A 24,831-nucleotide genomic window follows, 5' to 3' on the forward strand; every position below is an offset into this window, starting at 1 on the left:
TTGGAACTAACTTATGGGTTTGGAGAGCCAAATTTCATTTTTGAGCAGATCTGAAAGGTAGGATACGAAACCCCACCAAATTGCACAAAATGGTCCTCTTTATTCCTTGCCTTTTATCAACTGAATGTTGTAGGTTATCTGCTCAGCAATTGCAATCATTTTTGTACCACCGTTCCAAAACCAGGTCCGTTAATTCCACACACACACACACACACACACACACACACTTTTGTGCAATAGAAAGTCTGGCAACTACTAAGAACCATGTTGAGAGGGGTTGGTTGGGGTTTGAGTTTCATGGAGCTGGAGGCCAGACTTCTGTCGCATGGGCATAGCTGGGGGGGCAGCTGCCCTCCAATCAAGTAAATAAATAAAAATACTTAACTAACTGACCAATTGCGTTGCAGGTAACACGGTTCTGGGCCCCACTAACCTAAAGCCTGCCCCCCTAAAATAAATCCTGGTTACACCCAATTTCCGCCGCCTTAATCGGTCATCTCCATCTCGCAGATCCAGCCAAAGTCGAGAGAGCAGTGGTCGTCGGTCCAGCGGCCGTCGCTGTGGAAGTGGACGCAGTTCTCTCCTCCCAAAAGTCCATGGCTGGAAGAGTTATCTGGCTGACCTGGAACCCAGTCCCTAGACGGGGGCACGGGGAGGGAAAGGAGAGGTGAAAACACAGGTCGCGATCCTCAAAACCACCTCCAGGTTCAGGCCCGGGAAGCAAGAGCGCGGAATCTACTTGGTTACTTAGCAAAGGAGTTGAGAGGTTGAAATTCTAGGTCCAGAGGGACAGGGGCTCAGGCTGAGGCAAAAACTACATGCTTTGATGAACCATTGCGCCCAAATTAGGGTTCCCAAGTCAGGAGCACCCCACACCCTGAGACTGCAGGGCCTAAATCTGAGTCTTAGGGGTGGCCCCTGGTGAAGTCCTGGAGTGATGTCACAGGGGGTGGGGCCCAGAGAATCTATGCAATAATTTTGTTCAGAAACTTCAGCCGGTGCAGAATTCAGGTTGCTCACTGGAGCAGACGGTTTGAGCATATTTCACCGATCTTGGTCCGAATGCACTGAATTCCAGGCCCAATTCAAAGTGTTGGTTTTGATCTATAAAGCCTTAAATGGCTCAGGATCGCAGTACCTCAAGAACCAACCCAGACCCTAAGATCATCTTCTGAGGCCCTTCTTCGTGTGCCACCTGCTCGAGAAGTCCGGAGGGTAGCAACACGAGAACGGGGCCTTCTCTGTGGTGGCTCCCCGTCTGAGGGATGCTCTCGCCAGGGAAGTTCACCTGGTGCCTTCATTATACACCTTTAGGTGCCAGGCAAAAACGTTCCTTTTTCACCGGGTCTTTGGTTGATCTTATTGACATCCAACATCCTTTGAGAATGTGGCTTGGGGGGGGCAGGTTTATTGGGTTACTGCTTGTGGTTTGATTTTCTATGTTGTGCTCTTGTTGTGAACTGCCCTGTGACCTCCGGGATAGGGCAGTGTATAAATTGAATTAATAATAATAATAATATGCAACAACAGAGGTGAATTTTGGTTTGATTTTCTATGTTGTGGTCTTGTTGTGAACCACCCTGAGACCTCCATGTATATGGTGGTGTATAAATTGAATTATTAATTATTACTATTATTATTATTATTATTATTATTATTATTTGCAACAACAGAGGGAAGAGGGAGGCGAGGAGGCAGACTCCGCAGACAGTCCCCTATTCTGCTCCCAGAGCTGCAATTCCCAGAGTGGTTTAACAAACAACCCCTCCTCCCAGGGAAATCTGGGAATTGTAGTTCTGTGAGAGGAACGGGCACTTTCACGGAAGTCTCCCGAACAAGCCACAGCTCCCAGAATCCTCTGGGGGGAAGCCAGGACTGTTTAAAGCTGTACCCCAGGGCTTTGAACGTATGGTGTGAAGGTGGCCAAAGTCTTTGCTCCAGAAGGACTTTGGCGGGGCCTGCTACTTTACGGCACCAGCCCCTAGCGTGCCCCACATTGCATTATGGGTTCACCCATGAACTTACCCTTGGCGAAATGTATAGGGCCTTCCGTCCACCCACTTCCAGCTCCCGCTGGTGTAAGTCAAGCCGATCCACATATATTGCGGGCGCACGCGGACGGCCACAAATTGCTGGCGTGGAAAAAAGCACAGAGGGGAGGGAAACAGAAGGATCTCTTAACTTGCTCTCAGTTTCCCCCATCTTAAATTCAGTTCTTTACATTTCCACATCGATTTTTTTATTTTTGGAGAACCCCAATGAAAACTCATTAGCACCCTAGCGCTAATGACACATTTTCAACGCCATTTTGCAAGGGGGAATCTTTTTCTTCTTTGCTTTACTGCCAATAGATTTGCTTTACTGCCAACAGATTGTGACTTGTTGGCTGTTATGCCTGGAACTCTGTGAGTAAAACCTTCACCTATTTGCAAAGCCAAGTGCCTGTGATTTATTCTAGTCTAGGTATTTTTGTGGGGAACATCTGTTTAAAGGTGGAAGTGGGCAGATGTAAATCTAACCAAGTTTCAATGTGCTTGGAGCAATCTTCTTTGGCGATCCCGAGTAAGATTGTCTTCCATAAACACGGTTTTAACAATGAGTCCGTTAGTGACTGTGGAGGCCAATTCTGGATCCACACGTCCTTCCACAGTGGGGACATTGGTTCCCGGGCGGGAGTTCATCACGGTGTGGATTTGCCAGGCGTGCCTTCCTCTTAGCACATTTCTCCCTTGTGTCCTGAGCTTGAGTGTCTTCAAAGTCCATGACACCTTTGGTAAAGGCTGTTCTCCAACTGGAGCACTCGCAGGCCAGTGTTTCCCAGTTGTCGGTGTTTATACTACATTTTTTTAGTGCTAACTCTGCTACACATCTCTTCTGAACCGCTCTCTCCAACACAAAACCCACTGGGTACCTACCTGTTCCTCAATGGAGTCGATGGTCACCAGGTGGGCATTTTGGACTTCACAGTTGACCTTGGCCTCCTCCCAGGATTTAGTCTTTCCAGACTCCCAGTAACAGCTTTTACGAAAGAAATCCCACCCTTTCGGACAACATTCCTTTGGGTTAGCTGGAAGATCAGACAACACAAAGGGAGGAAGATAAAGGGAGCAATAGTCAAATTCTGTATAGACCCAATGAAACAGTGGACGTCCACTGGTTTCAGCCAGAAGACAGACTATCAGGTCATATGTCCCCAGCAGTGACCAGAGGAGGAATGACCGCAGGGAGGAGCACAAAGAGAAGAAATGCCACGGGACATTTGCAGCAGCACAACCAGACACCTTCGGTCGCCCCAGCTGCAACAAAACACATCTCTACAGCCACAACAGGCGCTGTACAGTGGTGCCCCGCAAGACGAATGCCTCGCAAGACGGAAAACCCGCTAGACGAAAGGGTTTTCCGTTTTTCAATGCGCTTCGCAGGACGAATTTCCCTATGGGCTTGCTTCGCAAGACGAAAATGTCTTGCGAGTCTTGAGATTTTTTTTCGCTCCCCCCCTTTTTTCTAAGCCGCTAAGCCTTTAATAGCCTTTTAGCAGCTAAGCCGCTAAGCCGCTAAGCCTTTAATAGCCGCTAAACCGCTAATAGCGCTAATCCGCTAAGCCGCTAATAGGGTTGATTTGCAAGACGAAAAAACCGCTAGACGAAGAGACTCGCGGAACGGATTAATTTCGTCTTGCGAGGCACCACTGTAATTCTCCAACATCCTCAGCCCAGTATACCTGAAGGAGCGTCTCCACCCCCATCGTTCTGCCCGGACACTGAGGTCCAGCTCCAAGGGCCTTCTGGCGGTTCCCTCCCTGCGAGAAGTGAGGTTGCAGGGAACCAGGCAGAGGGCCTTCTTGGTGGTGGCTCCCGCCCTGTGGAACACCCTCCCACCAGATGTCAAGCAGATAAAAAGCTACACAACTTTCAGAAGACATCTGAAGGCAGCCCTCTTTAGGGAAGTTTTTAATGTCTGACGTCATATTATTATTATTATTATTATTATTATTATTATTATTATTTATTCTAAGCCCTTTTAAAATGTGGTTGGGGGGGCGTTATTGGGTTGTTGTTTTAATTTTGATTATATATTTTGTGGTTTTAATTTCGATTATATATTTTGTGGTTTTATATTTTGATTTTGTTCTGAGACCTCTGGGTACAGGGCGGTATATAAATTCTATTATTATTAGTATTAGTATTATTAGTATTATTATACCACCCTTCATCTTAAGATTTCAGGGCAGTATACAGGATAAAAACATGAAGCTAAATGAAAGAAAGCAGCAAAACGATACCCCCCCAAAAAAAAAACCAGGCACATTTAAAAGGCTATACAATATTAATCAGTGAAAAGCCTGAGGAACATTTTTGGCGCGCGTCCCTGGGGAGAACATCCCACCTCTTTAGCCCCCCACCCCACCTGCTTTATGGCTGCCCCCGTCCTGACCTGTTCGGTTGTTCTTGAAATCCTCCAGCTCGCAATACATGAGTCGAAAGCTCTTTTGCATGTCTTTCAACCGGGTCAGGAATTGCGTCTTGGCTGGTGAGAGCGAAGAGAGAGAGGAAAAAAAACATAAAAGGGGGGGGTGGCTAGTTAGGCAGCCACATTTGACTTTCAGAGGGGGAAATGCACACAGACCAGGAACATTTGCAGAAACGTCGAAGGCTCCACGGAGGAGCAGGAATACCCATTCCATCTCGGAAGCAGGAAAAAGGTTTCTATCGGGACTTCCTGTTTGAGAGCCAGTGTGGTGTAGTGGTTAAGAGCGGTGGACTCGTAATCTGGGGAACTGGGTTCGATTCCCCGCTCCTCCACCTGCAGCTGCTGGGTGACCTTGGGCCAGTCACACTTCTGTGAAGTCTCTCAGCCCCACTCACCTCACAGAGTGTTTGTTGTGGGGGAGGAAGGGAAAGGAGAATGTGAGCCGCCTTGAGACTCCTTCAGGTAGTAATAAAGCGGGGTATCAAATCCAAACTCTTTGTCTGCCATGGCGAATGGCTGTACCCATTCCAGTGGAGCCTTTTTGTGCTAATCGAGGATAATATGGGAGTAATTATCCTCCCAATGCTTCACCCACAGATTGTCCGATACCTGCTGCCCACTCTGAAGGAATTTTACTGTGTGTTTTGGCAACTCTCCAAAGCTGTCGTCATGAGCAGCGGACACCTGCTTTTTTAAGATAAAATTCGGACTTAACTAACAGACATGCTCTGAACTAGGGGAGATAAAGTACTCTGCTAACTGATTCAGCCACGGGGTGCCAAGGATTCGACCTGGAGAAGGACTTTCCTTGCAACTATCGGTATCTTGGAGGAAGCGAGCCTCCATTACTTCCTCTTGATATAGTTCGCATTTGCTGTTTTTTGGCAAATCTTCCCCGAAGGACGGTTTGAAATAAGCAAGCGGGGCTGAAAGAGTGTCTTGCTAACGTTATTGTTATGGTTTAGCTACAAAATTGACTGTGTGAAATCTGGACTATGATTCTGGCAAAGACCTTTAATGGAATGATAAAAAGAATTTATGATGGGAACTGTGGCGTTGTTTTTTTTTTTACAGAAACATCAATTCGCTAGCAGCTGGAAAAAGATGACAGGAGGGAATTTTGGATATCTGCCCAGCGCGAATGGCAAAAAAGGCGACATCTCTCTCAACCTTGGCTGTGACACATTAAGAAAGTGAAAGTGAACGTTGGATTACAGGACAATATTTCACACAGAACTACAAAGGACTTGTTTAAAAGAACTGTTAAAAATAAATGAAGGATCAACATCAGAAATGTTTATCGGGACTATCTTTTTTTTTTTAATCATTTTTATTGATTGTCCAATAAAAACACCCAATCAAGATATCCGAATCATAATCCAATTAAAAATAAAAAACCCCACCAAATAATAGTCCAAATTGTAATTATTAATTTTTTTCGGGCTCCCCATAGTCTGGACCTCTGAAGCATATCTCCAAATCTTCATTCCTGCCTCTTCCGTTTATCAGGTCTATCTGACTAATTAAGGATGTGTTAACAATATTAGATCATCACTCCCTGAACTTCAGAGCGTGGGAAGTCAACCAAGGATTTATAATTTGACATGCTTCTTTGGCCGTTTTGTTGTATTTTAATTTGGAATGATTGAATGTGGTTTTTATTGGGTCGTTAAATTGGCAAACTTAATAAATATCATTTATAAAAAGAAAAAGGTTTCTATCCCCTGCTCTCCTCCCTCCTGAAATTTCCCCATAGGATGCAGCAAATGAAATTTTTAAACACCCGCCTAGCATACATTCTACTAGCTATAAGCTAGAACTGCAACGCTCTCCCATCAGAGTCAGAGGAAGCGATGATTCTGAACACCAGTTGCTGGAAACCCCAGGACGGGAGAGTTGCTCTTTTGCTCGCATCCTGCTCACAGGTTCCCATACTTAAACATCTGCAGGGGCTCCAGGCTGCTGCCTTATTACATCCTGAAGGTGGAGGATTGTCAGTATTGGGAGAGGACATGTTGTTGTTGTTGTTTAGTCATGTCCGCCTCTTCGTGGCCCCCTGGACCAGAACACGCCAGGCCAGCCTGTCTTCCACTGCCTCCCGCAGTCTGGTCAAACTCATTTTTGTAGCTTCGAGAACACTGTCCCACCATCTCGTCCTCCGTCGTCCCCTTCTCCTTGTGCCCTCCGTCTTTCCCAACATCAGGGTCTTTTCCAGGGAGTCTTCTCTTCTCATGAGGAGGCCAAAGTCTTGGAGCCTCAGCTTCAGGATCTGCCCTTCCAGTGAGCACTCAGGGATGATTTCCTTCATAATGGATCAGTTGGATCTCCTTGCAGTCCATGGGACTCTCAAGAGTCTCCTCCAGCACTGAATTCAAAAGCATCCATTCTTCGGCCATCAACCTTCTTGATGGTCCAGCTCTCACTTCCATACATCACTATTGGGAAAACCATGGCTTTAACTATACGGACCTTTGTTGGCAAGGTGATGTCTCTGCTTTTTAAGATGCTGGGGAGAGGACACAGGAAGAGCCTTTGGCTGGATCAGGCCAGTGACCCACCTAGTCCAGCATCCTGTTCTCACAGTGGCCGCCCAGTTGCCTCAATAGGGAAACCCACAAACAGGATCCGAGCACAAGAGTGATTCCAGAAGTATTGCTGCCTTCAGAAGTGATTGCCCAAGTTCTCTGTGGAGACATTTTGCACCAGGTTATGCCTCCTCAACTCACCTGCTTCCGCTTTCTCTGCTAGCTCTTTGACCTTCCCCTCCAGGTCTTTCATTTTCGCTTCCGTGTCTGCCTCTGCAAATGCACAAATTGGGGTTGGTAGCTATTGTAAAAAGGTAGCTATTGTTGGAGGCTATTGTAAAAAGCCCAAGACACTAGCAGAACTGACATAAATTCTGCAACACAGTACAGTGGTACCTCTGGTTGCGAACAGGATCTATTCCAGAGGCCCGTTCGCAACATGAAAAGCCCGCAACCTGAAGCACCGTATCTGCGCAGGTGCGCGCTGTGATTTGGCGCTTGTGCGCATGCGTCAGCGGTGAAACCCGGAAGTAACCCTTTTCAGTACTTCCGGGTCTCCGCGAGACACAACCTGAAAAAACGTAAGATGAAGCAAACGTAACATGAGGTATGACTGTATAGTAATAGTATCTGACCATAGACAATAGAAGGATTGGATATGTATTAAAGGACAGAAACCAACAATAGAAAGGCGTGTACAATTTATGAGGAAGCAGGAAACCAGTTGAAGGGAGGGAGGGAAGTCATGAACTCAGCGGAGCAAATGCATTTGATTGATTATTGTAATGTTGTTATATTTTATGTTTTATTAATGAAAATAATAAAAATATATTGAAAAAGAAAAGAAAAGAACAGGTTTCACTTTCCTTTGCACCCACGGTGCTGCCTTCACTTACCCTTGTGCTGGGAAGCGACCATCCCTTCACCAACACTTTGATTCATGCTTGTGATTTCATCCTTCAACCCCAATAACTGAGAGATGTGGTCACTGCCTGGGGTGGGGGTAAGAACATAAGAACATATGACATGTCCTTCTGGATCTACACAGTCCTCTTTTAAAGCAATCCAGACAGGAGGCCACGACAGGCTTAAACGTTCTCCCTTCAAATGATGAAGAACTCACCTTTGGCGCCAAAGACAATGACTGTGATGGTGAGGATGGCGCCCACTCCCAGCAGGATCAGGACCAGGCGATGGCTGGGGCAGATTCGTTGCCTCCATGATAGGCCCGGGGAGTGTTTCTGGGAGGCTGAGGAGAAGGGACATCGGTCAGGAATCCACCCTCAACTCCACCTTGCGTTTTAGATCTTCTCCAGTAATTTATCTGTCAACGTTGCTTGACACCACTTGGCTGCAACGCTGTGATGTTTATGAGCATTCCAAGCAACCAGGCAGTAAAAAGGGTCGGGATGTTTGCAGGCCAGCTTCTTTGAGGGAAGGGGAAATTGTCACCCAGGGGGAAAGTGGTTTCACACAGGCCCTAAAGGAAAGGAGGAGTTTTGTAGGGAAGGCCAGGGAGTGAGCAGAGTTCATAGATGGAGGGGAAGCTCAGAAAGAGGGTGACTGAAGGAAGGGTGGAAAGCAGGCCAACGTTTGAGAGGAAGAGGAGGTGGAGAAGGGACAGGGATCAGAGACAGAAAGATTATGAGACGGGGAAAGTGTGGGCTGAATTTGTCATACTGATTTGTTGAATTACAAATTTTAGTTATAGCGTGATCAGTAATAGTTCATAATTATATGGCATAAGGATGGGACACGGGTGGCGCTGTGGGTTAAACCACAGAGCCTAGGACTTGCCGATCAGAAGGTCGGCGGTTCAAAACCCTGCAACAGGGTGAGCGCCCGTTGCTCGGTCCCTGCTCCTGCCAACCTAGCAAGTCAAAGTGCAAGTAGATAAATAGGTACCACTCCGGCAGGAAGGTAAACGGCATTTCCGTGCGCTGCTCTGGTTCGCCAGAAACGACTTAGTCCTGCTGGCCACATGACCCGGAAGCTGTAGACCAGCTCCCTCGGCCAATAAAGCGAGATGAGCGCCACAACCCCAGAGTCGGCCACGACTGGACCTAGTAGTCAGGAGTCCCTTTACCTTAATCACTATAATCCCTCAGCGACACTCAGCAGGAAGTGCCAAAAGACCTCACAGCTACTATGGCGTGTGGTGGAGAGAAGGAAGGAACATTTTAACTGAAGACACTGTAGCCCCAAGGAACCCCTACCCAATTCCAGAGAAAAAGGCTAGTGGGGAGTCCGCCTACATTTTATAGAGTTGCAGTGGATTTGTAGGTGTCAGATGTGACTGTATGGTATGCTCATTTCTTGGAAGTAATCAATCTTGAACTAGTCCTTGCTCTCTCAGGAAGGTAGGCACGGGTCAACAGAGCTAGCTTCACTAACTTCCTTGGTCCTCACCCATCGCACAAGGACCCCATGGCTATTCTTAGCTGACAGGCCAGAAGGAGACAGGCCAGACTGGTGACTGGGAGCAGCTGCCAATACCATATCACACCGGTCTTGAAAGACCTACATTGGCTCCCAGTACGTTTCCGAGCACAATTCAGAGTGTTGGTGCTGACCTTGAAAGCCCTAAACGGCCTCAGTCCAGTATACCTGAAGGAGCATCTCCACCCCCCACCGTTCTGCCCGGACGCTGAGGTCCAGCTCCGAGGGCCTTCTGGCGGTTCCCTCCCTGCGAGAAGTGAGGTTACAGGGAACCAGGCAGAGGGCCTTCTCGGTGGTGGCGCCCACCTTGTGGAACGCCCTCCCAACGCCCTTGTCAAAGAGAACAAAAACTACCAGACTTTTAGAAGACATCTGAAGGCAGCCCTGTTTAGGGAAGCTTTTAATGTTTGATGTATTACAGTATTTTAATATTTTTTTGGAAGCCGCCCAGAGTGGCTGGGGAAGCCCAACCAGATGGGCAGGGTACAAATAATAAATTATTATTATTATTATTATTATTATTATTATTATTATTATTAGCCTTTCCCTATGTAGACCTGCTTCCCCATATCCCTCTTTGCCCACGTCAAAATCCCACCTAGACGACATACCATTTCGGAGCTGAATTTCACAGTCACCCTCCTCACTCATTGTCACAAGGTCGTTGTAGTTCCGGCTCATTGTGAATCGGGCTCCAGAACTGGGTCAGAGATGCCTGTGTGGAGGGCAGAAGGAGGTGAGAAGTAAACAAAGAGCCAGGGTGAAATTAACGGATTGGTGGAGCTAGCCTTCCCCAACCTGGTGCCCTCCAACTGTTTTGGACCACGAGTCCCATCCGACCCAGCCAGCTGCAAGAGGGCAAGCTTTTAATTGAAGGTACAGTAGCCCTGAAAAGCAGTCAACACCCAAAACATCTGGAGGTAGTCCTGGGCTATGGACAGGCCAGACCAGGGGCCACCAAAGAGATATGGGTGCTGCGGATCGTCTCTGTGCTACCCCTGACTTCTTCTCCATTTCCGTAAGCTCCTTCTCAATGTCAACAAGACTGACTTTAAAGGTCTTTGTGGAGCCCCCTGTCGTCTCACAGACTATTGACCCGTACACCACTAATCCGCTGCCACCAACCAGGTCCTCCCTGGTAAAATCACTTAATCTCAGTCAGGTTCTCAAGGTAACAAAGAAGAGTAGACGCAAACAAAGTTTAACTGCATTCCAAAAGTTGTTACTGTTTACTTCTTAAAGGTAAAGGTAAAGGGACCCCTGACCATTAGGTCCAGTCGTGGCCGACTCTGGGGTTGTGGTGCTCATCTCGCTTTACTGGCTGAGGGAGCCGGCGTACAGCTTCCGGGTCAGCATGACTAAGCCGCTTCTGGCGAACCACAGCAGCGCACGGAAACGCCGTTTACCTTCCCGCCGGAGCGGCACCTATTTATCTACTTGCACTTTGAGGTGCTTTCGAACTGCTAGGTTGGCAGGAGCAGGGACCGAGCAACAGGAGCTCACCCCGTTGCGGGGATTCGAACCGCCGACCTTCTGATCGGCAAGTCCTAGGCTCTGTGGTTTAACCCACAGCGCCACCCGTGTCCCATGTATAGTATAGGTAGGTATTATATAGAGTAATGTAGGTATGTTTTACGTTATGGAAATTAGGTAGTGTGTGGTGTATGTGCATTGTGTAAATGTATGTGTATGTGTTTTATATGTTATACAATAAAAAATTAAAATAAAAAGCGCTATGAGACCACTTTGAACAGAACCGGCTTCCCCCAAAGGATTCTGGGAGCTGTCTTTTTCTTCAGGTGCGGACGGTTGTGAGGAGACCCCCTTAGTCCCCTCACAGAGCTCCCCCCCCCCCGCTCCTCGTCTTGAAGTCTGTTTCGAAGTCCTGCTCCAAAAGGCACCCTCTGCGCATGGGAATTTGCAAGGACATCGCCCACCCAATCCCAGTTCCCTGGAGTGCCACCCAGCGGGTCCAAACTGGGATTAGGAGCCCCCCCAGTCCTACCTTTGCTTCTTTATTTGTCTCCCAGGCAGGGGTGGGTCAGGGTTTCTGTCCGTCTGCCTGACACTCGTGGGTTATCTTGGCCCATGTGTTTCCTTCTCCCAGGGGACGGTCATATTTAGAGCTTTCCAAAACCGCAAAGCGGTGACATCAGGGGAAGCCCAACCTCTGGGTTGCCTCCCCCCCCCCATAGTTGAACTGGGGCTAAGTTCCCTCTCAGGCATTCCTTGAAAAGTGGAAGTTGAGCTGAAAGAGGGGAACCAGAAAGCAAACAAAACATAGAAGCCAAGATCACGTTTCCTCTTTCAAAGCCAAACAATTTGGTGTCTCCAGTGGGAGTGAGTTCCACAGTCTACATGAAGAGGCCCTTTCTTTTATATGCCCTAAATCTTCCAAGGCTCAGAGGAAAACTTTTTACTGCAGTAGCTCATCCCCTCCAACATTTCTCGGTTCACATAGATGTTGTATACACTCTCCATTCTGAAGGAAATCAGCTCTGAGTGCTCACTGGGAGGACAGATCCTGAAGCTGAGGCTCCAAGACTTTGGCCACCTCATGAGAAGAGAAGACTCCCTGGAAAAGACCCTGATGTTGGGAAAGATGGAGGGCACAAGGAGAAGGGGACGACGGAGGACGAGATGGTGGGACAGTGTTATCGAAGCGACCAGCATGAGTTTGACCAAACTGCGGGAGGCAGTGGAAGACAGGAGTGCCTGGTGTGCTCTGGTCCAGGGGGACACAAAGAGGCGGACATGACTAAACGACTAAACAACAACAAATGGACCCTCCATCTTCAGGGGCAGTCTACCTCTGTATAGCAGTTGCCAGCAGGATGAAAAGCAAGTGGTTGGGACAGTTGACTTCCTACTCTCCAGGGAGCTTCCTAGGCTGCAGTCCTGATTCAACCGGCCTCCTCCGATGTCCTTACTTTGCAACTGCAGGATAAATCACAGCTCCTTTTTCACAACAGGAAAGGCCTGCAAAATGCCACCAAATTTTACTGGAATGGCATGTGCCACGATGGCATTGAGTCCATGAATACCACAAAGGGGAGTGTTTTCCTCTAGCTTCCTCTTTTCCCCAAGCTGGAAGGGGAAAGTTGCTGATAGAAAAACAAATTCTTGTGTGTGTGTGTGTGTTTCTGTGTATAATCTTCTCAGAATTCAGGGTTCCACCTACTGTACAGAAGTCATTTTCGGTCACGTAGAACAGAACAGCAAGATAAAGGTAAAGGGACCCCTGACTATTAGGTCCAGTCGTGGCCGACTCTGGGGTTGCAGCGCTCATCTCGCTTTACTGGCCGAGGGAGCCGGTGTACAGCTTCCGGGTCATGTGGCCAGCAGGACTAAGCCGCTTCTGGCAAACCAGAGCAGCGCACAGAAACGCCGTTTACCTTCCCGCCGGAGCGGTACCTATTTATCTACTTGCACTTTGACATGCTTTCGAACTGCTAGGTTGGCAGGAGCAGGGACTGAGCAACGGGAGCTCACCCTGTCGTGGGGATTCGAACCGCCGACCTTCTGTTCAGCAAGTCCTAGACTCTGTGATTTAGACCACAGTGCCACCTGCGTCCCAGAACAGCAGGATAATGATGCACAAAAGAAGGGGGGGTCCCATCTGCCCACAACACAGAATTCACTTTTGGGATTCGCTCCTGCAAGACCTTCCAGTTTCCCCGTTTTAAGCAGGGTGGCTCTGCTTTCTTTGAAGGTGCCCCAGGTTCTGCCTTGGTTCCAGGGCTGTGACCATCATTTTTTGCCATGGGGCATAGGAAATCTGTCCCTGATAGACCACCACTGTGGGCATCTCTGTTTTCACCCGTGATACCTGGAGGCTGTAGCGTAACACCACATTCAGAAGTACAGGTTCCCTTCACAGTAGTAGTAGTAGTAGTAGAAGAAGAAGAAGAAGAAGTAGTGGTAGTAGTAGTAGTAGTAATAATAATAATAATAATAATAATAATAATAATAATAATAATAATTTATTTATATCCCGCCCATCTGGCTGGGCTTCCCCAGCCACTCTGGGTGGCTCCCAACAGAATATTAAAAACACAATAAAACATCAAACATTAAAAACTTCCTTAAAAAGGGTTGCCTTCAGATGTCTTCTAAAAGTCAGATAGTTGTTTATTTCCTTGACATCTGCTGGGAGGGCGTTCCACAGGGCGGGCGCCACCACCGAGAAGGCCCTCTGCCTGGTTCCCTGTAGTTTCACTTCTTGCAGGGAGGGAACCGCCAGAAGGCCCTCGGCGCTGGACCTCAGTGTCCGGGCAGAACGATGGGGATGGAGACACTCCTTCAGGTAAACTGGGCTTAGGCTGTTGGAGAATTACAGTGCCTGTTGTGGCTGTAGAGACTGATATGGGAGAGACATGTTTTGTTGCAACTGGGGCGACCGAAGGTGTCACCTTCAAAGGTAGCCCCACACAGAGCGCATTGCAGTAGTCCAAGCGGGAGAAAACCAGAGCATGCGCCACTCTGGAGAGACAGTCTGCGGGCAGGGAGGGTCTCATCCTGCATACCAGGTGGAGCTGGCAGACAGCTGCCCATCTTCCAAGGAAGTCCATTTCACCATCAAACAGCCCTTCCCATCAGAAAGTTCTTCCTCATGTTTAATAGGAATCTCGTTTCTTGTAATTTGAATGCACCGTAATCTTGTTTCTTAGAAGTGTCTACTATTTTTAAAGTCTGTTTTGATGGCTAATTTAAATGAACATTTTGCAAGCTGCATAGAGATTTTCCGATTCAGCAGCGTATAAATCTTGCTAAATGAACAAAGCGCTCAGCGGGAAACCAGAGTGCAGAGTCCTGCTTCTGGGGGTCACTAACAATGCCACCAGTCTGTGGGCATCTCAGGGTTCCAGGACTGCTTGGGCTCCTTCAGACCTAAGTCACCTATTGCAATGCCCTCTCAGAAGGTTGTGGTTCAAATCCCTGCAATGATGGGGTGAGCTCCCGTTGCTCGGTCTCTGCTCCTGCCCACCTAGCAGTTCAAAAGCACGTCAAAGTGAAAATAGATAAATAGGTACCGCTCTGGCGGGAAGGTAAATGGCGTTTCCGTGCGCTGCTCTGGTTCACCAGAAGCGGCTTAGTCATGCTGGCCACGTGATCCGGAAGCTGTACGCCGGCTCCCTTGGCCAGTAAAGCGAGATGAGCGCTGCAACCCCAGAGTCAGCCACGACTGGACCTAATGGTCAGGGGTCCCTTTACCTTCCACCTCAGCTCTGCCTTGGGCTGGGTCAGGGCTTCAGAGAAGCCATTGGCAGTGCAGGGTGATCTTTGTCTCAGATGCTAGAGAGGTCTGATCTAGCCTGTGGTCCCTGGGATGTCCTGCTAGGGTGGTGGTGGCTGGTACCCATTTGCGACTGGTAGGGTCGGAGGTTGGGAGGCCAACAGTAGGTGGCGCCAGAGCTAATGACAAGCAGAAACACGCAACTCTAGCCTGCTACTGATGAATTCCACAAAGGCAACGTTGAGACAGAGGAGGAGGAAGCTTCCCAGTGAGGAAAGGAAGCCATATTTGCAGCTTTTCAGTCTCGAGAAAAGGCGGGTAAGAGATGAAGCGATGGAAGTTTATAAAATTATGCGTGGGGCGGAGAAAGCAAAGAGAGAAAAGCTTTCCTGTCTTGCCAGAGTGGCGCATGCTCTAGTTATCTCTCGCTTGGACTACTGCAATGCGCTCTATGTGGGGCTACTTTGGAAGGCGACTTGGAAACTACAACTAATCCAGAATGCGGCAGCTAGACTGGTAACTGGGAGCGGCCGTTGAGACTGTGTAACACCCGTCTTGAAAGACCTACACTGGCTCCCAGTTGTTTCTGAGCACAATTCAAAGTATTGGTGCTAATCTTGAAAGCCCTAAACGGCCTCGGTCCAGTATATCTGAAGGCAGCCCTTTTTAGGGAAGCTTTTAATGTTTAATTGGTTATTGTATTTTAATATTCCGTTGTAAGGCACCCAGAGTGAATGGAGAAACCCATCCAGGTGGCCAGGATATAAATAATAATAATAATAATAATAATAATAATAATAATAATAATAATAATAATTTCCTCCCTCTCGTAATAGTCGAATTTGTGGACATCCCATGTAGCTGAATGTTGGAAGATTCAGGGCAGATAGAAGAAAGTGCTTCTGCACGGAGTTAAACTATGGAACTCCCTGCCACTGGAGGCAGTTATGACCACCAGCTTGGATGGCTTAAAAGAGGAATAGACAAATAGACACCCTGGGGGTGCCTTGAATGATGGTGAGGGGTGCCACAGGCAACAATGGCCTCCGTCCCTCTTTCCTTCCCTCCTTCTTCTGATGCCCTCTTGTGTCTCTATTGGGCCACTAATCCTGTGAGAGGCTGCCGGCTCTGCAGGCAGCGGGTGACCTTGCTGGGCTTTTGAAGCTTGGAAGGTGTTTCCCCAGAGGGGAGTTGATCAAGGCAGCCGTGGACTGGAAAAGGTTGAAAACAGCTAGCACCACCACCTGGACTGTTTTGTAAGCAGGCAGGTGAGATGCTGCCTGAAAGCAACACAAGTGGATCAGACTGCCTAGTGGATCAGACTGCTCCCCAGCGACCATGGGATCATTGCACCTTCGTGTCCCTGTGGACAATCAGTGGCGTAGCGTGGGTTGTCAGCACCCGGGGCAAGGCAAGTAATTTGCGCCCCCTAACCCGTGGATTTGCGCCCCCTAACCCCCCACGCTACGCCACTGATTGCTTTAGAGAATGGCTGCAAAAGAGCTGGCCTCTCCTGACAAGGTTTGGCAAGGATCCTTATCACGAGTTTCCAGAAATATGGAAGTACATGGCTCCTATGCAGGTTTGTGGAACAGACCCTACAAAGCGGGTCCTTCCATTTCCTTTTTTCAGCTGTCCAGTGTCTCCCGCGGCCCCCTTCCGCCAACCTTCTCCAGGCCCCTTCAAGTGATCTTTGCACTGTCAACATACTTTTGCTCTCTCTCCAGGGAAGGACTGCATTTTCAGCTTTCAAAACAGCCGATCAGGGTCAGGAACGAAGTTTTTTTCCACATTTTCTTCAAAATAAGTGAAATTAAGTGCACCAAACAATCCTATCGCCTTTTTTGTTTCGCATGCAAAAGGACCCAGCTTTCATTTTTAAGTGAGAGAAGTCAAATACGGTTATTTATTGATCTTCGTAGACACCAACCATTCCAAACCTGGGGCCCCCAGATGTTTTGGACTACAATTTCCAGCAGCAGCAGCACATACACCCCTGACACCCGTCTCACACCTCCACATTCAAAAGCTGCATCCCTCTGAATACCTGGAACACCTTGGTGGCCACCATGAGAAGGTGCATCATCTGTGGCCTGATCCAGCTGCAGGGCTCTTCCTATGTTCTTGTTTTCCAGAGGTCCCACTGGGATGACAGTAGCCATTGGCACTGAGAACTTGAGTTTGCTATCATTGTACAGTGGTGCCTTGCAAGACGAAAAGAATCCATTCTGTGATTCTCTTCGTCTAGCGGTTTTTTCGTCTTGCGAAGCAAGCCCATTGACGGATTAGCGCTATTAGCGGCTTTTAGCGGCTTATCTGCTGATCGGATCAGCTGATAAGCGGCTTAGCGGCTTAGAAAAAGGGGGGGAACCAGCAGGAACTCGCAAGACATTGTCGTCTTGCGAAGCAAGCCCATAGGAGATTCGTTTTGCGAAGCACCTCCAAAACGGAAAACTCTTTCGTCTAGCGAGTTTTCCGTCTTGCGGGGCACCACTGTACGTGTCACGCTGCACAGAGCTGCTTGCTAAACGACTGTGTGAAGGGCCTTTCCCTGCCCCCAATTAAATCTCGTTGCAGGCACTGAAGTGGGAGGAGGGCAAGGTGCTCCACACAGCAGCTTGCAAAACTATGGTGTAAATTAAACCCACCCCTCAACATTGCTGCAGGCCCGTTTAATGGAGGGAGCTTCCCTGGACCAGCCTGCTATCCCACATGCTGCAGTTGGTGTGGCCACCTAGTGGCAGCCATGCAAATTGCAGAGCGTGATGACACCTTACATTCTTATGTACCGTATTTTCCAGCGTATAAGACAATTGGGCGTATAAGACGACCCCCCAACTGTTCCAGTTCAAATATAGAGTTTGGGATATACTCGCCATATAAGACTACCCCTCTTCCAACGCACACCAAATAAAAATTTAAAAAACCGGTCTCCAGTCCGGCTCAGAAATCGTTCCACTTCCCGGTGGCCAGGTGCTTCTGGGGCCAATTTTCAAGCGTATTTCTGCTTAATATAGAGAGCTTGGTGTCCTCTGATTTAATTTGCTGTCGTTTTATCCTTTGGTGGGGAGTTGCTGCAGGAGCTGCTGCTGTAGCCAGCGTATAAGACGACCCCCGACTTTTGAGAAGATTTTCCTGGGTTAAAAAGTAGTCTTATACGCCAGAAAATACAGTATATAGCAGGCACGTCCAATAGGTAGTTTGTGATGTACCGGTAGACGCCTGTGGTAGATTACTGGCTACCCCAGTTTGGCTCCCCTAAATAAAGCTCAACACTTTTGCCATGCACCCCCCAAAAAATGTGGTTTAAGGTAAAGGGACCCCTGACCTTAGGTCCAGTCGTGGCCGACTCTGGGGTTGAGGCACTCATCTCGCTTTACTGGCCGAGGGAGCCAGCGTACAGCTTCTGGGTCATGTGGCCAGCAGGACTAAGCCGCTTCTGGCGAGCCAGAGCAGCACACGGAAACACCGTTTACCTTCCCACCGAAGCGGTACCTATTTATCTACTTGCACTTTTGACGTGCTTTCGAACTGCTAGGTGGGCAGGAGCCGAGCAACGGGAGCTCACCCCATCACAGGGATTCGAACCGCCAACCTTCTGATCGGCAAGCCCTAGGCTCTGTGGTTTAACCCACAGCGCTACTCAACAACTTTGACCTGAACCTCCAAAAAGGGGAAGGGGGTAGATCACTGCCAGTCCTTAATTCGGTGAGTAGATCGCTGTCTCTTGGGAGCTGGCCACCCCTGGTATTTAGGATGAAAACAGAAGTGATTCTGAAGTTAACACAACTATTCCTCCTCTTCCCCGCCCGAAGCAAATCACACAGCCACACAAGCACATGGGTTTTTCATTGGTTTTTAATTATTCGTTGCCGAAGGCGATAATATTTCTATGCAAAATACTCTTATATCTCCCCACCCACCCGCCCACCCCAAACAAACTTCACGTGGCCCCCAGCAAGAAACAACCTCCAATTACATCCTGTTTGTTTGTTTTTTAAATAATGCCCCAGGGGAGGGGGAAGAAGAACCTTCTGCGCCTGACCAACCCCTTCCATGCCAACACACTGGTGTGTTTTTTTTTGGGGGGGGAGGGGGTTGGCACCAGGAACCCCATTCCCTTGGGAGGAAAGCCCTTAACAAATCAGTGTGATGGGAGGCACCCATTGTGTTCAGCGAGCGTTACTGGGAGGGGAGGGGGGGCCAGGAGAAGAGACGCAAAGTGTCCGATCCCTTCTGGGCCCTCTTGGAAAACCCAGGGAGTCCAGGAACCTGGGCTGCCCTGCTTGAAACGGCACACTTTTAGAAGGGCCTGAAGAGGGGGGGCAGAGGGCCAGATCAAACTGTTTAAACCAGGATCAGAGGCCACACCTGACAGCCGCCATCTTGCCATGGATGGGCAGTTTCCCCAGAGTAAACTCCCCCCCCCAGCTTTACCCCACTGGCCTGTGGGTGAATTGGCATATTTAGTGGTGTGAGCTGGGGCGACTTTGGGGGAGGGGGGGCAAACACAGCCCTGGGATGCCCCACCCCCCTCCAAGAACACTGGTATCCTTGTGCCCTGTCCCTCCGTTCCAGCTGCATCTTTCCCTTTGTTTTCTGTAGATTATCCTTGTTTTTTGCCTCAATTCAGCGGTTGTTTAAAAAAAAGACATTTGCGCTCCTTGGGCGGACTGGGGGTGGGGTGGCAGCCAGCCTTCGGAGCTTTTAGACCAGGTCCAACATATGCTTTTCAGGCATAATTAAAATGTCAGATTCAACCCCTGTCATTTTAAAAATTATTCCTATGAACGGTCAGGGTGAGGCTTGCTTTTGGAGGGTGGGGCAGGGGAGAACCCGGTTCGAGCGAAAGCTTAGTTCAAGTGTTTGGAGGAGAATCTGTGTTGCTTAACTTCCCAGCAGCTACAGAAATAAACTTCTCCACTGACACACCAGCAGCTCTTCCTTCCTAGAGTACAAGTTTGACCCGGCACCTTCCTCCTACCCCCGACAGGCTAACTTTTGGAGAGTTTTGTGTCTTGCCGGGGGCCAGCAGTGGCTGGAGCAGTGGGGTTGGGGGCTAAATATCTCCAACTCCCCCAACCCCCAAGTCCAATCTCTGTTTTTTTTTCTTTATATACAAAAAATAATAATTAATCCATTAGATTTGGAAATTAAAATCTTCAAAGTGAACTTAAAACAGCCCTCCGAAATATATCTCCCACCCACTAAAACTGTTCTCCTCTGTGTATTTTTTTTTCATACATCACGCACAGCCGCACCAAAATACTTGATATGACCCCAAAAAATAGTCACAGGACATCAAAAAAACTCTATTTCCCTTTTCCCCCCAACCTTTCTCTTCTTTTTTTCTCTCTCCTCTCCCTCCCCCAGAAAGAAAAATATAGATTGCTGGATTAGCAAAAATGGTTCCATGATTATTGTTATTATTATTTTTTGTTATCCTTTTTCTGCTAAATTTTGAAGCCACAAAAGTAAACTTCATGCACTGAAGAGGAACAAAACAAAACAAAATGAAAGAGAAAATCAAAAACTGAGAAAAATTCAACTGAAAATAATATATATATATCTATATATAGATATATAGATATAGATATATTATATCCCAAAGTCATCGTCACCATCAGGCCATTCTTGCAAGCGAGGATTATCTTGGATTCATCAGTCCTGGGTCTGTGCTTGTTTCAATCGTAGAATATTATTCAGCCAAAACAAAAGAGGGAAGGAACGGAAAAAGGTATCCTTGTTTCCTTCCAAGGGGAAAATAGTCAGGTTTTTTATTTTTTAAAACAGCAGAAAACAGCTTGGTGAATTTGTTGTGATTCTTTTAACGAGTGTGCAATGTTGCTCCTCCTTCCAAAATTTAAAAAACCCTCCGGAATCCCCATCCCTCTTCTCTGCCCTAATGATCCATCCACAATCAGGGAACTTTAAAACTCTTCAGCAACAATGCCTTCTTTTCTTCTGAATCACTGGGAAAAAGGGGTGGGAGTCCTGGAAAGTAAACTCATCAAAAGTGGCTTCCATTTGCAGAAAGTTTTTCTTAAAAAATATCTCTCTCTTCTCTCCCACAATAAGTTTGTTTCAGTCTTTCTCTCTCCGAGTTCAGAGTCTGCGTGTGCCTCCCCCTCCACCTTGCTGCTTGTAAAACGAAACAGACCAGAATCTAAGAACCCCCCCATTCTTCCCCTGTGCCACCACCTGCCCCCCCAAATGACAGCATGCATGCGCTAGCGCTGTTGGGGATGGAAGAAAGCCCCACATTTGCTGCAGAAATTAAAACGGGAGCGGTTTTGAATCAGGATTAGGGGTGGGGGAGCCGGATCACGCAAGAAGAAGAAAAGAAAAAAAGAAAGGAAAAAGGAAAACAAAAATGGAGAAGATTAAAGAGTCAACGGAAGAAACGAAAGAAGCCTGTCCCAAGACATCCCCACCCATCCCCAAAATATTAACCAAACAGCTAAGTTCAGTGGCAAGAGACAAGAGTCGGTCCCCCTCTCCAGAGAGGACAGCTCTGTCGCAGATTCGGTGGTGGTTGGTTTTGCCATCCCTTCCGGGAAATATCAGTTCACATTAAGCTCCTAAAGTCTCTCGCGAGCCGGGATCCAAATGTAGGGGCCGGAGAGCTCCTCAATGATTCTTTTGATCTTGTGGTAGATCTCTTCGAAGCTGTCTCCTTCTACAATGGCTGGGGGGAAAGAAGAAGATGGCAAGGGGTGAGTGTGTCAAAGAGAGAGAGTCTGGGGTTGCTTTCAGAACCCGAGAGATCAGTTAGTAAGAACATTGAGAAGAGGCTGGCTGCTGAACCAGGCCAGGGGCTCATTCCGGGATCTTGAGGATATTTCCGGGATCTAAGAGCCCTGCTGGGTCAGGTCAATGGCACATCGAGTCCAGCATTCTGTTCTTACAGCGGCCAAGAAGATGCTTCAATGGGAAGACCGGAGGCAGGATCTGAGCAAAGCACCACTCTCTCCTCTCCTGTGGCTCCCAGCAGCTGATATTCAGCTCCCGGCAAGAGGGGATTCCCAGAATGCCTGTTGTAGCAGAGCTGGTTATGGGCCCACCATATGGGAAATGTAGGCCAAAGGGTCCCCCTTTGCCTCTACCGGGGGACTAGGATTAGGCCTCATGCCAATCGGCCCCACCATCTCTGCTCTGGCCTGGATGCATCAAGAGTCTTGCGGCACCTTAAAGACTAACAAAACTGTTGTGGCATAAGCTTTCGTGGGCTATAGCCGACTTTGTCAGATGTAGGCTCCTGGCCATCCACTGAGCCCCACACGGTGGCCTTGGTTAAGGGACGAACCTGGATTATGCAAGTCAAGCCCACCTGCATCAACTGTATGCCCACAATTCCTACAGTGGGGAGGAATTGGATAGGTGCTGAAGCTCCTTCCAATAGGAGGAAATCATAGGTACACTGGAGGATGAGGCCGCTAAAAGGTAAAGGACCCCTGACAGTTAAGTCCAGTCGTGAACGACTCTGGGGTTGTGATGCTCATCTCGCTTTACTGGCCGAGGGAGCCAGTGTTTGTCCGCAGACAGTTTTTCTGGGTCTTGTGGCCAGCATGACCAAGCCGCTTCTGGCGAGCCAGAGCAGTGCACGGAAAAGCTGTTTAACTTCCCGCCAGAGCGGTACCTATTGATCTACTTGCACTGGTGTGCTTTCGAACGGCTAGGTTGGCAGGAGCTGGGACCGAGCAATGGGAGCCCACCCCGTGGCAGGATTCAAACTGCCGACCTTCTGATCGGTGATTTAGACCACAGCAGCCGCTTCTGGTTACTAATCATAATGGCTATGCACGCTGGCAACCAGAGGTAAGGAGGTGCTGTTGTGCTCCGGTCCTGCTTGTGGTTTTCCCATGGTTGGCCACTTTTGAGAACCGAGTGCTGGACTAAATGGTTCCCCTTTGAGCTGTTCCAGCTGCAGGCTTCTTCCCATGTTTTGATGTGCCCAGTGACTGGCAGCAGTGGCACTCCAGACTTCCAGGCAGTGGACATTCCCAACTCTTACCTGGAGATACTGTCAGGGATTAAATCTGGGACTTTCTGCACACAAGGCAGATGCTTTCACCAATGAGCCACTTCCCTTCTCTGAAAAGTCCAAAAGCAGCCTGAGGCTGCCCCTCCCCACCTCCGCCGACTTAAGCCTTCAGTGAATTGTGCCCAGGGCTGATGCACGGAAAGCAAAAGAGGGGGCAAGAGGTGACCTACCCGAGAAGCACTCTGTAAATTCCTGCTCCAGTTTTGTAGCTCTGTCGAAGGCTTTCCGCGCCTGCTCCTCCGTTATCCGCTTGTTAATTTCTCTGGAGAAGAAGGAAGGGGGGAAAAGGAGGACACAAAGTGATTATGAAGATTGTGCAGCCCCAAAGCTGTCTCTTGCACATGCCTGTATTCTGCTGGGTTTCTCCCCTGTGCTTTGGGTGTGCACTGTGTGTGTGTGTGTGTGTGTGTGTGTGTGTGTGTGTGTGTACACACATGCTTCCGCTATTTGGGGAACCAGCTTGTTCCCACCCTGTGGCCAGCCAGATGCTTCTGTAAATCTCACTAAATAGGACATGAAGGGGAAAACCCTCTCTAGTGGCTGCTCCCCAGCAACTGGTGTTCACAAGATATATCTGGAGGTTCTCTCATCACAATGGCTATCCCTTGCCTGCTTCCATTAATGCATCCATTCCGGCCTTTCCCAAGGTGGTGCCCTCCAGCAGTTTGGGACTACAACTCCCATCAGCCCCAGCCAGCTGCTGCCTAGACTGACCGGCAGCACTGGCTCTCCATGGTTTCAAGCAGGGAGTCTCTCCTGGCCCCAGTGGCGTAGCGTGGGTTGTCAGCACCTGGGGCAAGGCAAGTAATTTGCGCCCCCTAACCCGTGGATTTGCGCCCCCTAACCCTAACCCCCAGATGTTGCGCCCGGTGCGGCCGGCCCCCCCTGCACCCCCCACGCTACGCCACTGCCTGGCCCTACTTGGAAATGCTGTCAGGGATTTGACCTTCCGCATCCAAAGCCTATCACTGAGCCTTTCCTTTTGAATGAGCATTCATTCTGATTTGTTTGCAGGGAGGTTGTTTCAAAGCACCCACCACATCCCCTATAGAAAAACGACTATATATATTTTTGGAGGGAGGGAGGGAGGGAGGGGTAGAGGAGAGCAGGTTTGTTGCACAAGACCTTGCCAAGAATTGTGCAACCTGAATTTGCTGGTCTGTGATTGAACCCCACCCGAAAATAGTGACAGCATGGGAGTACACTTTGTTGCCTTCTCTTTTTAAAACAAAGACTTAAAAGCCCCTGAACGATTTTGTCTTTCTTCAACGGTGCGGAGGAGATTGTCTTGCTAGGTGCTGCTTAGAAATGCTGAGGATTAATCTTGTTTATTTATAGCATTTATATCCCACTTTTCCTCTAAGGAGCTCAATGTGGTGTACATGGTTTCCCCTCTCCTACTCATTTAACCTCCACAACAACCCTGTGAGGCAGGGAAACCCCAAGAGGCAGTGGCTGACCCAGCGGGCTTCATGGTTAAGCAGCATATACTGTATTTTCTGGCGTATAAGACTACTTTTTAACCCAGGAAAATCTTCTCAAAAGTCGGGGGTCGTCTTATACGCCAGCTACAGCGGCAGCTCCTGCAGCAACTCCCTACCAAAGGATAAAACGACAGCAAATTAAATCAGAGGACACCAAGCTCTCTAGATGAAGCAGAAATACGCTTGAAAATTGGCCCCAGAAGCCCCTGGCCATTGGGAAGTGGAGCGGATTTCCGAGCCGGACTGGAGACTGGTTTTTAAATTTTTATTTGGTGTGCGTTGGAAGAGGAGTAGTCTTATACGGCGAGTACAGTGGTGCCTCGCAAGACAAAAAGAATCCGTTCCGTGATTCTCTTCGTCTAGTGTTTTTTTCGTCTTGCGAAGCAAGCCCATTGACGGATTAGAGGATTAGCGCTATTAGTGCTGTTAGCGGCTTTTAGCGGCTTATCAGCTTATCGGATCAGCTGATAAGCGGCTTAGCAGCTTAGAAAAAGGGGGGAAAGGAAAAAAAACCAGCAGGAACTCGCAAGACATTGTCGTCTTGCAAAGCAAGCCCATAGGAAATTCGTTTTGCGAAGCACCTCCAAAACTGAAAACTCTTTCGTCTAACGAGTTTTCCATCTTGCGAGGCAT

The 24,831-nt window shown here is 48.5% G+C and overlaps 2 protein-coding genes across 17 annotated transcripts in view; both read right to left on the reverse strand.

The window, feature by feature from the left end:
• Positions 1-348: 348 nt before the first annotated feature.
• On the reverse strand, positions 349-11,594 carry LOC309518062 (asialoglycoprotein receptor 1-like). Its single transcript, XM_082197871.1, has 9 exons — positions 11,440-11,594; positions 10,046-10,149; positions 8,119-8,244; positions 7,892-7,987; positions 7,197-7,268; positions 4,435-4,527; positions 2,916-3,067; positions 2,026-2,132; positions 349-636 (listed from the first exon to the last, which is right to left on the reverse strand). Exons 2-9 carry the CDS (start codon positions 10,113-10,115, stop codon positions 486-488), a joined length of 867 nt encoding a protein of 288 aa, XP_082053997.1. The 5' UTR covers positions 10,116-10,149; positions 11,440-11,594; the 3' UTR covers positions 349-485.
• A 7,169-nt stretch (positions 11,595-18,763) lies between these two features.
• The window catches only part of DLG4 (discs large MAGUK scaffold protein 4), a 147,319-nt gene continuing 141,251 nt past the window's right edge, over positions 18,764-24,831 (reverse strand). For all 16 annotated transcript variants that reach the window (XM_082197579.1, XM_082197578.1, XM_082197577.1 and 13 more), the window contains 2 exons: positions 22,885-22,976; positions 18,764-21,358 (listed from right to left, as the gene is read on the reverse strand). In XM_082197579.1, the coding sequence (XP_082053705.1) occupies positions 21,252-21,358; positions 22,885-22,976 (199 nt within the window). In that variant the 3' untranslated portion in view covers positions 18,764-21,251. The remainder of the gene's footprint in view (positions 21,359-22,884; positions 22,977-24,831) is intronic.

This window comes from Podarcis vaucheri (assembly GCF_965113315.1).
Source record: "Podarcis vaucheri genome assembly, chromosome: 13".
Classification (NCBI taxonomy): Eukaryota; Metazoa; Chordata; class Lepidosauria; order Squamata; family Lacertidae; genus Podarcis; species Podarcis vaucheri.

Bases quoted from the DNA above. Each gene is read 5' to 3' on its own strand.
- LOC309518062 (XM_082197871.1), bottom strand. From the start codon at position 10,115: ATGAGCCGGAACTACAACGACCTTGTGACAATGAGTGAGGAGGGTGAC. The intron at 7,988-8,118 runs GTGAGTTCTTCA...CCCCCACCCCAG, and splicing joins CATTGTCTTTGGCGCCAAAG to GCAGTGACCACATCTCTCAG. The intron at 4,528-7,196 runs GTGAGTTGAGGA...CGCTCTCACCAG, and splicing joins AGCAGAGAAAGCGGAAGCAG to CCAAGACGCAATTCCTGACC.